This window comes from Pararge aegeria, chromosome 13 (genome assembly GCF_905163445.1).
Source record: "Pararge aegeria chromosome 13, ilParAegt1.1, whole genome shotgun sequence".
Lineage (NCBI taxonomy): Eukaryota > Metazoa > Arthropoda > Insecta > Lepidoptera > Nymphalidae > Pararge > Pararge aegeria.
Window position 1 is genome coordinate 18,216,981 of NC_053192.1, and position 15,655 is coordinate 18,232,635.

General features: G+C 37.2%; 1 protein-coding gene and 1 pseudogene across 1 annotated transcript; both read right to left on the bottom strand.

Moving 5' to 3' along the window:
• Nucleotides 1–2,952: 2,952 nt before the first annotated feature.
• On the bottom strand, nt 2,953–3,762 carry LOC120628832 (uncharacterized protein K02A2.6-like). Its single transcript, XM_039897455.1, has one exon. The coding sequence runs from the start codon at nt 3,760–3,762 to the stop codon at nt 2,953–2,955; it is 810 nt and encodes a 269-aa protein (XP_039753389.1).
• A 648-nt stretch (nt 3,763–4,410) lies between these two features.
• On the bottom strand, nt 4,411–6,268 carry LOC120628935 (annotated as a pseudogene).
• Nucleotides 6,269–15,655: the final 9,387 nt, after the last annotated feature.

The window sequence follows — 15,655 nt, forward strand, 5'->3', positions numbered from 1 at the left end:
TATATGTCAGTTGTGTAAACCTACGTTTTGTTAATTGCTTATTAGCAATTAAGCTTGTATATTTGTACAAACCGACCAAATTTTACAGATTTGCTTTGCGTACGTATTAGTATCTATCAGTTATATTACACCCAAATACCCTGTCCAAGAAAGAATTGAATCAAAAGACCGACTTCAACCCATTAGTTTTATTGTATAAACCTCGTTTAAAATGTATTGATTGTTATGGTTTTAGCTAATCACAGGCAAGACTTTTCTAAGATATGAATATGATGATGAATCTCAGGAACTGCTGGATCGATTAGAAAAAACTTTTTTTGGATTGTACAATTATCGAGGTAGGTTAAAGTCTATAATAAGGCTATATATATATCAGCAAGCTAAGACTAACGCGGGGACAAGGAGTGGGTCAACCATAAAACACATTGCAAAAATAAAATGATCATTTTGAGAGCTTCATCTGACGTAACATGAACCGTTAAGGCATCACAGGCATCTAAACGGTCCAAATTACGTCAAACTTAGTTACGGCAATATTCTCATTTAAACGTTCTGAAAAAAATTTGGTCAGCATGTGTCTATATTTACAGGTTGACTAATACTGACCGCTAGTTAAAATATAACCTAGAAATATATTGTCGATTTAAGGTTTGCAATAAACATAGTCTAGAACACAAGGGCCATTTTACTTTGACGTCATAGTTTAGTATTTGAATAGTCTAAAGTAGATAAAAAAAAAGAAATAAGCGCAGCCTTGTGCTTAGTTGAAATAAAAATTTAAATATCTTGCCAAGGTCTTAATGATTTTCACGACATTCAAAAGAGGTTTCGCCCCGAGCGGGTGTGCGCCGTACAAGCAGGTATTTCTAATTATTCATACAAAACGCTACGGTTACGGTTTACAAAAAGTAAAAGGCTTTTTAGCTGACCTCAGCGATTCACAGTATACGGTATGCCCCTCGGGCCAAACTCTGCTCTCGAGTATGATTCTTTTGAGGCGTGGCGCAGCAGCAGCAGCAATAGTGCGGCGAATTCCTACCGCCATGTTTATTTCTGCTGCGAAGCAGAATTGTTGCAAGGCTGTGATCCAGAACATACAAGGGCGGACCGGTCCATACCAAATGGTATTGTACAACATAAATACGGTATTTTTAAAAAAGACAAATTATTATTGAAGTTATACTTCTTTTGTCGCGTTAGGGAAAAAAATATGAGATTCAATTTAAAAACCCGACACCCGACGACATGTACGTATGTTTCGTGAGAACTGGCAACTCTCTTCACGGTATGTACTTACTTGTGATATTTAAATACACTTCAATTACGAGTAACTAGATAATGCGTTATAATAAAACTTCCAATGTATACCTTTTTTCTATTGTTAGTGTAGTTTTTTCTATAAACGTAGAATGAGCCAAAAGATAACATTTAATTAAAAAGTATAACTTTTAACGCGTGTAGATAAATACACACACGTTTTATTTTGTTAAAATTATAAATTTTCCTTTTTCCTTTGTAGGAATTTTATTTTGTTGGAGCACGAGATTTTGTCCGCCGTTCTTAATACCGAAGAGAAAGCCTGTAAATATTAGCGTCCGTAAATCAAAATGTACCACTATTGTTCCTTGTTGCTTGCTTTTATATTTTATTCAGGATTAGGGCCGCGGTCAATGTACTGTAGGTACATACTACATACATGTTGGAGTATTTCCTTTATCGGGTGGCGACATGATAATCCAATGGTCTTGAGTAATCAATAAAACCACAAATAATAACTCAGAGCGTTAATTACGCAGGAGCGTTCCGACAACTACGGCGACTCGCTCGCTTCTGAGCTGAGGAGGGTACAACACACTGCTTTATGTTCCAACCGGGGATGGTGGGGGATGCATCACGCGTTGTTTGTGTTGTTGTAATTACTCAGCACTGCACGTGCGTTTGTTGACTCATGGTGTGCGACGACAGGTGTTGTTATTGTTGTTGCAATTACACAGCACTGCACGTGTGATCGTCAATTCATAAATTGCGCCGACACGGCCATTCTGCAATTGACGCGTCTCTGCGGCATAAGACCCTTGAAATAAAATTAATAATAAATTCCTCGATAGACTTGATGATGGTGCTCAAATTGATGCTACTAAGAACTTTGAAACAACCAAGCCTCGATGCTGGTGTTCAAAGTCAGTCCTCGACGCCATTCATAAAGTAGGAACAACCAAGCCTCGACACTGGTGTTCAAAGTTAGGCCTCGACGCCATTCATAAAGTAGGAACAACCAAGCCTCAACACTGGTGTTCAAAGTTAGGCCTCGACGCCATTCATAAAGTAGGAACAACCAAGCCTCGACACTGGTGTTCAAAGTTAGGCCTCGACGCCATTAATAAAGTTAGAACAGCCAAGCCTCGACACTGGTGTTCAAAGTTTAGGCCTCAACGCCATTAATAAAATAGGAACAGCCAAGCCTCCACACTGGTATTCAAAGTTTAAACTCAGAACGTTAAGTAATTTGAAATAATACACAAAAGCAAACCTCGTTCCAAAAAAATAAATTATACCTCACTAGTTATTTGAGGACACCTCACACGCCGACACGGCAATCTCATTTTGTTTTCCAAAGTCTGGAGCTGCTCGTAGATTTTCATGGGCTACTTTTCTTGGCCGTCCACGTCCTGTAATTTTCTTGACCTCGTAACGGTCGTTAGGAAGAACTTTTTTTATCTCATAAGGACCCCCGAATTTTTGACTTAGTTTTGTTCCTAACCGGATAGGTTCTTTTAACAAAACATAATGGCCCTTTTCAAATCTCTTTACCTTTGCTTTAGTTTTATCAAACTTAGCATTAGATTTCTCTGCCCGTTCGGCCATTCTTTCAGAAATTACATTACGGAAAGATTCAGGACCAACTCTCTCGTTCTCCTTGTCGGTACGCTTCCGTTTTTTCCTGTTAATATTTCAATAGGTGTTTTCCCCGTTGCTTTGGACACTGCAGTTAATAGCAAGTTGTAATGCTCCTAAGGCATATTCCCAGTGATCTTTCTGAGTATTACTAATGACAGTGAGGCCATCCTTGATGACACGCATAACTCTTTCTGCTTGGCCGTTTGCTCTACTGGTATATGCTGCAGGATGGTGTAGTTCAATGCCGTGCTTTTTGCAATATTGTTCATATTGAGACACAAATGCACCATCGCCATCAACGATGATCCTTTTGGGAGCACCGAAAAGAAATATAATTTCTTTTAGATGTTGCAGGGCTGATTCTTGATTTTTCTTAGAAGCGTACTTCAATAACACAAATTTGGAAAAGGCATCAACCGCTACAAAGACATATTCTTTTTCAGATGACGCTCCACTCAATTTTCCAGAGATATCTATGTGAATAGTGTGGAATGGTTCCGCAATTTTTTCTATTGGGTGCAATTCCATCTGTGTTGCACCTGAAGTCCCTTTTAATGTTTTACAGATCACGCGATTGTCTATGAAGCTGCGAACTTTTGAGCTCATTTTGTCAAACCAAAAGTGTTCTTTGAGTTTGTCTAGAGTTTTCTCCCAACCAAAGTGCTTTAACGCCTCATGGTAATGATTATTGATACTCCACTGGTAAGATTGTGGTACTATTTTTAGAATCTTGGTTCTTCCATCGTTCTGTTTAACTTTTTGGCATAAAACTTCGTCTCTGATTAAGTAGTCAGTGTTTTTGATTTCATTTTCCTTAATATCACTGATTTTTCGACTTAAAACAGGATCTCTGTATTGCTCCATTACTAACCAATCCTTATCGGAAGTCAAGTTAAGGATTTTCTGGGTAACATGGTTTCTGCTAAAAAAAGTCTGCGTGTTTTAGTCTTTCTCCTTTACGATACTCGACTTCAAAGTCAAAATTTTGTAGGAAAGACCACCAGCGATGTACACGTGGCAGTAGTTCTTGCTTGTATCGAGAGGCTTTTAACGCATTGCAGTCTGTGACAACAGTAAACTTTCTTCCGTATAAGAAGTACGAAAATGTTTAACCGATCTCACTACAGCCAATGTTTCTAACTCATATGAGTGATAATTGCATTCGGCCTTAGTTGTTCTTTGGCTAAAGTAGCCTATGACATGTTGTCGTCCGCCTAAGATTTGGATAAGAACTGCTCCAAATCCCAATGCACTTGCATCTGTATGGAGTTCAATTGGCACACCTTCTTTGAATATTGTAAGAAGAGGCGCACAGGTAAGATAATTAATTATTTTCATTCTTGCTGCTTCGTGACAGTCAGTCCATTCCCATTTTGTGCCTGCTTTTGTCAATTCGTAAAGTGTTGCCATCTCTGAAGAAAAATTCGGTACAAACCTCCGAAAATATCCAGCGAGCCCGTTAAATTGTCTAAGTTGCTTGATATTTTCGGGAACAGGAGATCTTGCTAGGGCTTCTACTAATGCCATTCTGTAGGGTCGTCGTTCCACAACTTTATCTGGATTTTTTTTAGCCTAATATTCAGCTCTTCAGTGGTCACTCTGTTTGTGGGAAACCCTTCTACAAAAGCGTGCTGGTATTTCTTCAGTATTTGCATTAATGCACTGTGCTGTTCTTCTTTTAAATCAGTATTTATATTAACCTCTGATACTTCACTGAACTGAAAACAGAGGGATTGTTCTTCGTGACGACTGACAACCGTACCATGCATTGATAACTCAACTTTAATTCCTGGAATATTCAGGAGATTGTTACCAATCAAAACTTTTGCAGGTAATTGGTGATCTAGCACAACACAAAACTCAAGCTCAATTAAAATATCATTTATCTTGCACTCTGTCATTATTTGTGTGTGAGAGTAAACTGGGACAGGACCAATTCCTTTCAAACATTTTGATATATTCTTTCTTTGGCCTGGAATATGCGATGCTACAGACTCTTGAATTAAAGAACAATCTGCTCCGCTGTCGAATATGCATTCTAATGTATTTCTTCCAATTTGTATCATTATTATATTATGGGAGTTAGCCTCACTATTCTTGCATAGATTCACCTTTTTATTGCGTTGCTCGTCAGCTATTCTTTTAAAACAAGTCTCTGTAGTGTGTCGAGTTCCTTTACAGTAGGAACATTCCTTAACGGGTGGTGTAGGCAAATCTCTTGATGAGGGGCGAACTTCTGATCCTGATGCTGAGGATGTTCCACGTCGAAGTGCACTTTCTGAGCAATGTCGAGCAAAATGACCAGTTTTTCCACAAACATAACAAGTTAAATTGGGTCTATCACGATTGAAGTCCAAGCGAGGCCGCTTGTAGTACTCATTCGGTTTAGTTGGGGCATTCCTTCGTTTACGAAACGTTTTGGCTATAGCAATCAACTCCGGAACAGTATTCGACTTGCTATTAAGTAGTTCAGTCCGAATGTGCTCATCTCCAATACTCCCAATTACAAATTAGGTTAGGTTTTACTATCCTTTTGAACATACGCCATACGTTTGAAATAAAATCTTGAATATTTTCTGCATCATCAATCGTATAATTTTTATAGCGCAGAATATCAGCAAAGTATCTGGATTCAGGTTCAAAAGTTTGCAACATGTCATTCCGCATCTCTGTCCAGGTCGTTGTCCTTAAAAGGCTACTATCAGCCCCGACTTTTGCACGTCGTTTTAGTACACTTGCTGCTTTTAATCGCACCTCATGACCTCGAAGTCCATATTCTTCTTGAGTACGTGTTATAAGATCTACCCAATCACGTACATCAGTACTAGAATCAGGGTCATACGCAGGAAAATAAACGTCAGAAATACGTACTCGCGTATTTTCTTCTGATTTCATGATGCCGATCATTTCAGTCAAGGTCTCGCGATGATCGTAAGATAGTTGAGCCATCATGTCATTCATTGTTGTCTTAAATGCGTTTGCCATAGCCTGGATCACGTCATTAGGCCGTTGCTCATTGCGTGGTGTCCCATCTTCTGATGTTGGAGTATTTCCTTTATCGGGTGGCGACATGATAATCCAATGGTCTTGAGTAATCAATAAAACCACAAATAATAACTCAGAGCGTTAATTACGCAGGAGCGTTCCGACAACTACGGCGACTCGCTCGCTTCTGAGCTGAGGAGGGTACAACACACTGCTTTATGTTCCAACCGGGGATGGTGGGGGATGCATCACGCGTTGTTTGTGTTGTTGTAATTACTCAGCACTGCACGTGCGTTTGTTGACTCATGGTGTGCGACGACAGGTGTTGTTATTGTTGTTGCAATTACACAGCACTGCACGTGTGATCGTCAATTCATAAATTGCGCCGACATACATACTATATAACCTGTAGAGACGTTCATTGTTCATTCACTTTTTTGTCTGACAATGTTTCCTGTTTGTTTTCTCGAGAAGGAGGACGTTCTCAATTCGAGTCGTGATCACTCCGCAAATTAGTGCCAATTTTAACTACTACGACTACTCAAACCAAGGAGGGTTTTAACTGCGGGCATCGTCTATAACATTTGTGACAAAAATTCCATTATTATTATTCAAAGATAACAACTGAAACGAGCTCATGCATAGCATACAGAGGGCTATTGGTAGATAAACATACGGCGGCTCACAGCGCCGAACCAACCTTTCAAAGGATTGCGACGATCCGATGTTCAACAAATCGAGCGATGACGAGGCTGAGGGTTACGTAGGGGATATACTTACGGGCTTTGATGTGGCTACATCGCGCGCTCCCAGCGAGTACGCCTTGACGCCTTGACGCATAATGTATTGTAGGAAAGGAAATATATGTATCGACTATACAAGGTCAAACAAATACTGCGACACCTTTGAGTTCGCTGAACAACATAAACAGTATCTCTTATCCTACTAACATTATCCTTTCTTACTATTATTAGAAATGCGCAAGTGTGTTTGTTTGATTGTCCGTGCTTAACGCTCTAACTAAGTAACCAATCAACTTGAATTTTGGCATAGAGTTTGTTCAAAGGACTTACAGGCTTTTTAACACAATATAACAGATGGTTCCCAAAGGATAGGTGGAAATTTGGAATACATACGGACGTAGAAAGCGTGCAATAGCTAGTAATTAATATATTTTAAGATTAACGACCTCCCTACCTCCCCGGACGTCCCACTTCTTAAAATCGGAGAGGCACAGTCACATTTTTAAAAAACTTATCAAAGATAATTTTTTGTCTAAATCTTCGGATCTTTAACATCTTTAACAGTCCCTCCTGTTTTATTTGTGGTTTGACAATATTGTATATATTTATGTATTATTGATATTAATTATATAGGTATATATTAATTAATATCCGTATCTATATATTTTATTGTAAGTTTATATGTATATATTATATTTGTATATATAGGTATATATGCATGTTTATTTATATGCACCACCTACCTCTCTTCTAGAGCTGTGTTTAGCGCCTTTGGTTGCCGAAAAAAAATAACGGTTCCCGCGGGATTTTCAAAACCGACAAAATACGGTTTAATCGGCGGGCAACTGCTGGCAGGTTATATATCAACAATTTTCCTGTTTGATGGTTTATTAAGTATGCTGATCCTAGCATAAAGATACGTTATGTTACACAATGGAAACCCCTGACTTGTCGCACTCGGGAGACGTGACGACTGATTTGGTGCCAAGCCAAGAGTAATGTGCTGGCAACATGGAGTACACGGCCTAATGGCGCCTCGCGATATTCTCCCTCGCACTGAGGGTCATTATTTGAGAACAAAATATAAAAATAGACCCAAAAAGTAAACAATGAGGCCATAAAAACTGTATCACGTAAGTGTCCAAAAATTACAAAGCTATCATGAAATTGACAGCAATTCCTTTTTGTAGACCACTATAAAGTTAGGGAAATAAAAGAAGAATAGAAATACAAAGATGGAAGTCGGATACAAAAGGCGGCCTTATCGCTTAGCTGCGATCTCTGCGAAATTAGGATTAGGACAACATGACGAGAACGTACAGGTGGTGTAAAATTATTATAAACCTACATTCAAATAGATAAATATTCATAAACAAAATACAAAATCGCAAAAATAAGATTAATATAATAAATAAATATATAATAAAAAACTGTATCAATCTTAAAAGATAGTGGTATGATGGCGCGGATTTTTAATTTTTACTTTTAAAGAGTTAAAACTGTAACCGTTTATGCTTCGCAGGCAAAGGAAACTCCCAAAAAGGATAGGGGAAGGTTCGGTATGTTCATAATTATGTACCTATAGCCTTCCACGATAAATTGATATTTATAAATATACTACGACAATACAGACATCGCAATTAGCCCAAAGTAAGCATAGCTTGTGTTATGGGTACTAAGATGACTGATGAATCATTTTATGAATAATATACATAAATGCTTATAATATACAGATAAATACCCAGACAAAATGTGTGTAGAGTATAATTTATATATTTTGGACTACCTTGGACTTGCACGTTGGACGAGCCTCAAAATATAAGCGTAACTTAAGACGTAAGCTTAATAGTTATCCCTCTTATCTAATCCTCAGCGTAATCTCACTGCAATACGGCTGGTAAATTCGTAATCAAAATGTATGCACGCGCTGAGCCATGTTTAATGTAACCAAAGTCTGATTTAAAGCTAAGGTTGCTTTATAGTCCTTGTTTCCTTGTTTCATAGTTTATTAATGAATCAGAATTTGAAATTCCTAGCTTTAAAGTGCTATACGATGCGGCTATTTTATTAGCTATAGAGTAACTGCATAAACTCGGCCCACTGTTATATTTAAGTGTCTGATTTGCTGATCTGTAAGTATTTAGCTCCGAAAACGTGCCAATACCAGGTAGCTATTTTTTTACTTTTTATGTCACTACAAGTTAACCCTTGACTGCAATCTCACCTGCTGTAAGATACAATGCCTAGTTAAGTAAGTCTAAGATGCTCACGAGCTCACCTGTTAAGTTTATGGTAGTAATATTAAATCGGTTTCTACGTGACATCGTACCGGAACGCTCAATCGCTTAGCAGCACGTCTTTGTCAGTAGGGTGGTAACAAGCCACGGCCGAAGACTCCCAGCTGGCCAACCCAAAGAAATTGAGAAAAAAATTAAATTCCCATTTTGCTACTGCCGAGTATCGAGCCCGGGGCGACCCAATTTAAACCACAGCGCTCAACGCTACGCTAAAGAGCTCGTCGAAAAGTTATTATTAAAGTAATATTTTAATCTCCAACTAAGCCATCAAAAAGAATTCTGTAATTCTTAACTTGAACTTATAAACACTGTACAAACATTTTGATGTTTGTACAAAGGGTTTCTACAAACTGACAGTTTAGCCCGAGCGTCAAGAAAGTATGTATTTTTTTAGAAAAAAAATTATATACTTTACTTTACCTAATACTTAGTTCCTCGAGTTTGTACGTTGTCTTCCTTTCTTCTGATGAGCTTTTCTATAAACTTTAACCCGCCACGATACGCTCGCCAACTCGCGCTATTCAGTTTTTCTAGACGTTCTATCTAACTTTTTTCTTGTTGCTTGATTTCTAAAAGTCGTAACGTGATTTTAAATTCGCTAACGTCCAAGTTTTCTTAAGAAATAAACAAACAAGATATCTCAAATTGGACTGGTAGTTCTAGAGAGTAGTGTATTTAAACAAAACAAAAAACAAACTAATCTGGTTTATCTTCAGTTTATTTAAAATAGAATACATCCTTACCTAATAGAATACACACGTTAACATGGATGCCATTTAAATATCAATTACGAAGACACAGTGCATTTTCATTAGCTGGCGTGCAAACATTACAAACCATTGATTGCAAATTGCAATGAACACATAGAATAAAATATAAATCATGCAATTTCAATACAACACAATACAATTATGTGTTCAAAATAATAAGAGTAAAAAATTAATCATAAAATATTTTGACACGTTTTATGATTAATTTTTTACTTTAAATTAAACTAAATTTAAAGTAAAAATAATTAAAATTAAATTAACGAGTAAAATTTTTTTCCTTGTAACCATTTACATAACTTTTGCGTAAAATGTTTTGTTGATAGTGTTTTGAGATCATATGAAAGTTCGTTATAGCTTTTTATTGCGCTTTAATGCACTTTCGTTTATATTTGTTTATATTGTTATCAGTTTATATTTGTTCCGTATAGATAATTAATGTATACTCAAAGTAGAGCTTTTCGTAACAGAGCTCAAAATTCAAATCAGGCTCAAATCAGGCCACTACTTGGTCCATCAATCATAACTATAAAAATTAAACAAATTGCTATATTAAGATAGATATATTACATGATGTGTTCATTCTTATTTGTTGTTACTTTCGGTAGAAGTAGTAGAGGCCTCCCCCAGCTCTCTCCATTCACTTCTTTCCTTAGCGTTTATCATCCACATAGGTCCACTTACTCGACTATAAACGTGAACATGAATTAACATGGCTTTTCGGGATAAACAGAAGCCTATGAGCTATTCCAGGATGGTATGAATGCATTCGATCGTTGTCTCATGTGCCATGCGACGTGCTGTTATATGTCGGAGATAAAGGACATACCTTTATCTCCGACAATATTTATCAGATCCTTATTAAAATAAGACAATACATGCTTGATAGTATACACTTTCAAATAAAAAAGAATTAATAAAATCGGTGCAAATTTAACGGAGATGTGAAGTAAAATTGATAAAAAAAATCACCCCATTTCCCGGAGGAAACTTATTGTTTATCGGGATACAAAGTATCCCATATGGTGACCCGGAATATCAGCTACAAATAAAGCATCCCCCGGTCAAAATTTTCAAAATATATTAAATGTACAGAAATCTTCCAGTTACAGATTTATTATAAGTATAGATTTTAATAATGTAATGTAGTTTAATTATGTGAGTCAATGTAATATGTTTAAATTTTAATGGTAGTCGAATAAATAGCTTTTAGACACTCAGTTTATTCAAGAATCTCGTGCAGACGCTGTCAAGCTGGAGTCACAGACAGCTGTAACACCAATTATTCAATATGTCACTGACACACAACACTGAGAGTGTATGCCTACTTTTTATTGCTTTATCTGAAATCGGACGCTATTCGGCTACAAATAGTGCCTGGCGGCGTAACTCGGCCGGGTAATAAAACAGAATGTATTCGATTGGCGGCGTGACGTCGCTTGCTCATACTAATACTTCTGGATAACTTTGTACCTACTACATGTTTACATGTATTTACATTTCTTACGCAGACATCGTCATCATAATACCATTAGTCGGCGGCCTTATCTCTATGAAGCGATAAGGCCACCATATTGTATACGTTGTTTTGTTATACTTTTCTTTTTTTATGTACTTTTTGTGGTGTGCAATTCATTCATTCATTCATTCATTACCAGCCCACTACAGGGCACGGATCCTCTACCAAACTGAGAAGAGGTTAGGCCGTAGTCCACAACACTGACTCATTGTGGATTGGTGGACTCCACGCACCTTTTAGGAAATTATGGAAAACTTTCAGGCATGCAGGGTTTTCTTCACCGTTGAAGCAAGTGATTTTTAATTGCTTAAAAAAATTAGAGGTGCGTGCTGGGATTCAAACTCGGCCCCCCGAAAGTGAAGTCGAAGTCCTACCCACTGGGCTATAATGAGTTCTCACATAGACATTGATTATGAGTTGAAGACTGAAATATACTACTTTTTTATTAAATAGTTATAAATTGACACTATTAAACTTTCTCCTAATATTTTAAACAGGTCTTCCCTGAACTCAGTACTGACACAATACCAGCGTTGGGTGTGTGCACTTTAGTATCCGCAACATTCAGCTGAGTCAGAAACTTCATTGGCACGACACATCTTAGACATAGGACTATTAATAATAAAGTATTAAATTATATATAAGTTACTGTGTATATAAGTCTGTTCATGTTGTTCTGGTAAACAAACATATTGCACTCTGTTAATCTGACTGATAAGTTATTTTAAGGCAATATTTTATTAGTTTCTGTGACTTGCTACGACTGATTAAATGAGCCCCAACATGACATAGCCTAATGTTTACTACCTAACTAGTTATGCTATTCTGTGCTCGTAACAAAAGTGTCATTTACGGGCCCTTTCGAGTAAATAAGTATTCAATTTAACTTATCATACACTCTGATGGTTGCAGTCAACATAAAGACAAGCTTGGGAAGATGGTGGATTTTTTCACCACGTGGATGGTGGATATTGGACGTTGCGTAGACTGGGTTGTCGTTAAAAAAATCTTCTATTCTTAGCATGATTCTTTCTATTACGAATTGCAGAAGTTATTGTAATTCTAATTACAACTTCTGTAATCTATTCGGCTTAACGAGGACAAAAGCAAGATTCAATAGGTATACTTTGAGAACTTTCCGTATAAGTTATCGAAACGGAATGCTCAAGTTAGAGCTCAGGAAAAATATACCTAGTTCATTTACATCTCAAGTGATCAGAACTTAGCCTTCCGAGACAAGCCTCATTATTCACTTCCGTAAGGGCGAAAAGAGACGTTTATACTGTTTAATATTTTTTTGCACTTTCTCTTGTCAAGAATATTATCATATTCATACATTCATCATCATTTACAAAAACCATGATATCTGACTGAAATCTCAATATTACTGAAATTAAGTCGGTACATACCGTAATTTTATTGGAGTGGGAAATTTTTGCTGCTAAGCCAACGCTAAGGTAACAAATTTAATATTTAAATCACTTGGGAATGGACCTTGATTGCTCTTCATTTGTTTCAAATTTTGGAAAGATAAACATTGAGATTGGCCAGAATGTAGACGCCAATACGTCGGGTTAGAAAACCAAAAATGTTTAACTTTAGAATACTCATCGAAATGCGCCCTAATACGGTAGTGTCGCAGAACTTTCTTTATTATTCCGAAGCTTCAGTAGTCTGTTAGTTCTTCGGATCTTTTTACTGATCTAACTGCACTGAGGCGAATCTTGGTCAGAATTTGTAACATTCTTATATTGATATCAGAGTTTTTTAACAAAAGTTTAGGGGGATTTAAACAATATAGCTCTGTCATATCTCAACCACTTTGTAAAAAAAAATGTAGAAAAGGTCGTATCATCAGTTTGGGTTTGCTAAAATATGGTGAAGATCTGATGAATATAATTAGAGACAGGGAACAGAACTTCTCATCAGGCAGAAAACACCCACTGACTTAAAACTTAATGTTGATTTATAATATATATAAACAGTGTCTAGCTCAACCTTGCCGACCTTGATAGAATTTGGCACAAATATAGGCTTAGAACATAGGATACGTTGTATCCCACAAAAGCAAAGAACAGAATTGTAAAAAAGTGTTATTTTCAAACGGCTCAGCAGAAAAACCGATCTGTCGAAAATTTTGCATATATATATATAGCCTGCATCATGGAGACTGATACATCACAGTTTTAAGTCCGGGTTAATAAACTTTTGATACGCGATTCTTTAAAAACCTAAACAAAAATTTATTTCAATTAGGTATAGTTTATAAATACCTTTGTAGAAGTTGCGGGCATAAGCTATTCCGATCAAACAAAAGGGTTGACATTCTCTAAGCGGTCTGCTATAATGCAAGTGATCTCTAAATTGAAAGCCTCAATGCAGCGGCCTTTGGTTACAAACTCCGGCTTTATGCCTAACGGTTGTTACTGATAATGACTGGTGCGAGGTGCTCGAAAGGTAAAGGTCATTCAATTAAGACCTCCAAGCTTTTGTCCGCAACACGAGCTACCCGCCTCATGGTTGACAGTTCATTATGGAATTACTCGCCGGCGCCAACAAATGGAGGGACCCAGCCCCCTTCCCCCTCCGCACAGTGCCGGGGCTCGCGTGTATATTATCACATGTGTCACACGTCTCACACGTCTCGTGTCATGTCACAGCCGTGTTTACACTGACTTTGAATGTTCTGAACAGCGCGTCCAACTTTACTTCCTATCTATTCTCTATTTTAACAGGCAGGTAACTTCTGGTGCGCTCAAACATTTATTGTTATAAGAGCCTCACTATACACAGCAGTAGCAGAGCTTTTTGTGACATAGCTCGTCCGGAGAGGTAATACTACCGTGCATATGTCTGCCGTAGCATTGTTCTGTCTCAAATAATATATTACTTACACATAACAGTTGATAATAACTTGTTTTAGATATTAATCCTATATTTATAATTTAAACAAGAGTAGAACTCGGAACTATGAAACAGTTACGTACAAAGCATTCACTCAGTCGTCGAGGAAGTAGTGATGTGTCAAGAGTGTAGTTACAGGTACATAACACCTCAGAATGATAGGGGTAGGGCTAGCGAGCCTGGGGAAGCGTTGTTGTTCAAAGGATTTTATACTTTACGTAATGTGGGCCATCAGCTTGGTCTGTCAATTATTACTGTGAATAAAAATATACGATACTTTAATTAATTGGGATTTCAGTGCTGCATGTTTTTTGACCTCGGTTGCTGTATTAAAATTGCACGTCAAAATAATTGATTCGGAACTGCGTCGCGTTTGACTGTGGTATTAAGACTGCGTGTTGTAGCTACTTAGTTGCTAAAGGCTAACTAAGTAGCTGCATTTGCATTCAGTTGTGCACGGAATTTAGTTTATCACCTTCTTTGACACAGTGTAGTGGAATAAAAAACAAATAAATAAAAAACCTTCTTTGACACAGCGTTTTGAGTTGTTTGACGATGCACCTGGTTTCGTCGTGAAGCACTGTAGTCATAAGGGTGGGAAGTCTCTCTGGTCTTATCTGATGGATATTACCCTTCGGTCACCTTAAATCGTTTGGTGGCTTAAATCTGTCGAAAAGCTAGCCATCGATTTATGTGTCTAAGGAATGTCAGACCAGGCAAATATTTGCATGTACCTGAATAACTCGGCCACTGTGCGAGACGACGTATTGAAGGGGCTTCACTCGTACACCAGACTAGCTCAAGTCCATTTATATGTGGTTTGTAGGTTATCATGCCGAGCGTTGCGAATTGGATTCCCAACACGAATATTAAACTTGTTTTCAGACGCCAGTCATATCATGGCGGCGGTATAATTTTTATTTGTTTATTTATTGTTTAATATAAGACCACTGTACCCCATTCAGTATTCAATAAGATCTAAGCACTTACTATTTCATTGCTTGAAAGATGCAGCTTAATAATTCCGGAGTCTGTGCTAGGGCTAGCATGGGTCAATTATGTTTCTTTTTAATTCTAAATAACATAAAAAATAAATTAAACGAAAAAAAATCGCTAAAAATCTCTAGGTATGACTAAGCTATAACAACAATAATAACGTAATATACTATAATATTATAGTCAGATGTTTAATTCTATGAAATAGTCGATTTTCCATGAGATTAAGATGTGAATGTGTTTTTGATGGTTAGAGAAATACGGACTTCTACCACTTTCATTTTGTATCTTGAATTTCAAGTTTCGAAAAAGTTTTTTCAGTTAATAAAAAAATTATTCCACGCCAAAAGAAACTCTGCCATATTTCACGTCAAAAGAAACTCCGTTCGAGGCAGTTAGTTATCTAGTCAGTCAGTCACACCATTATTTTACAGGTAGAGATGAAATACAGTCGATGAATATTTATAGATAGCTTTGAAACTTCTTTGTATTTTTATCGCGTTTTCTGGGTGTACTTCTATTATTCATATCAGCAAAACAAGAGCT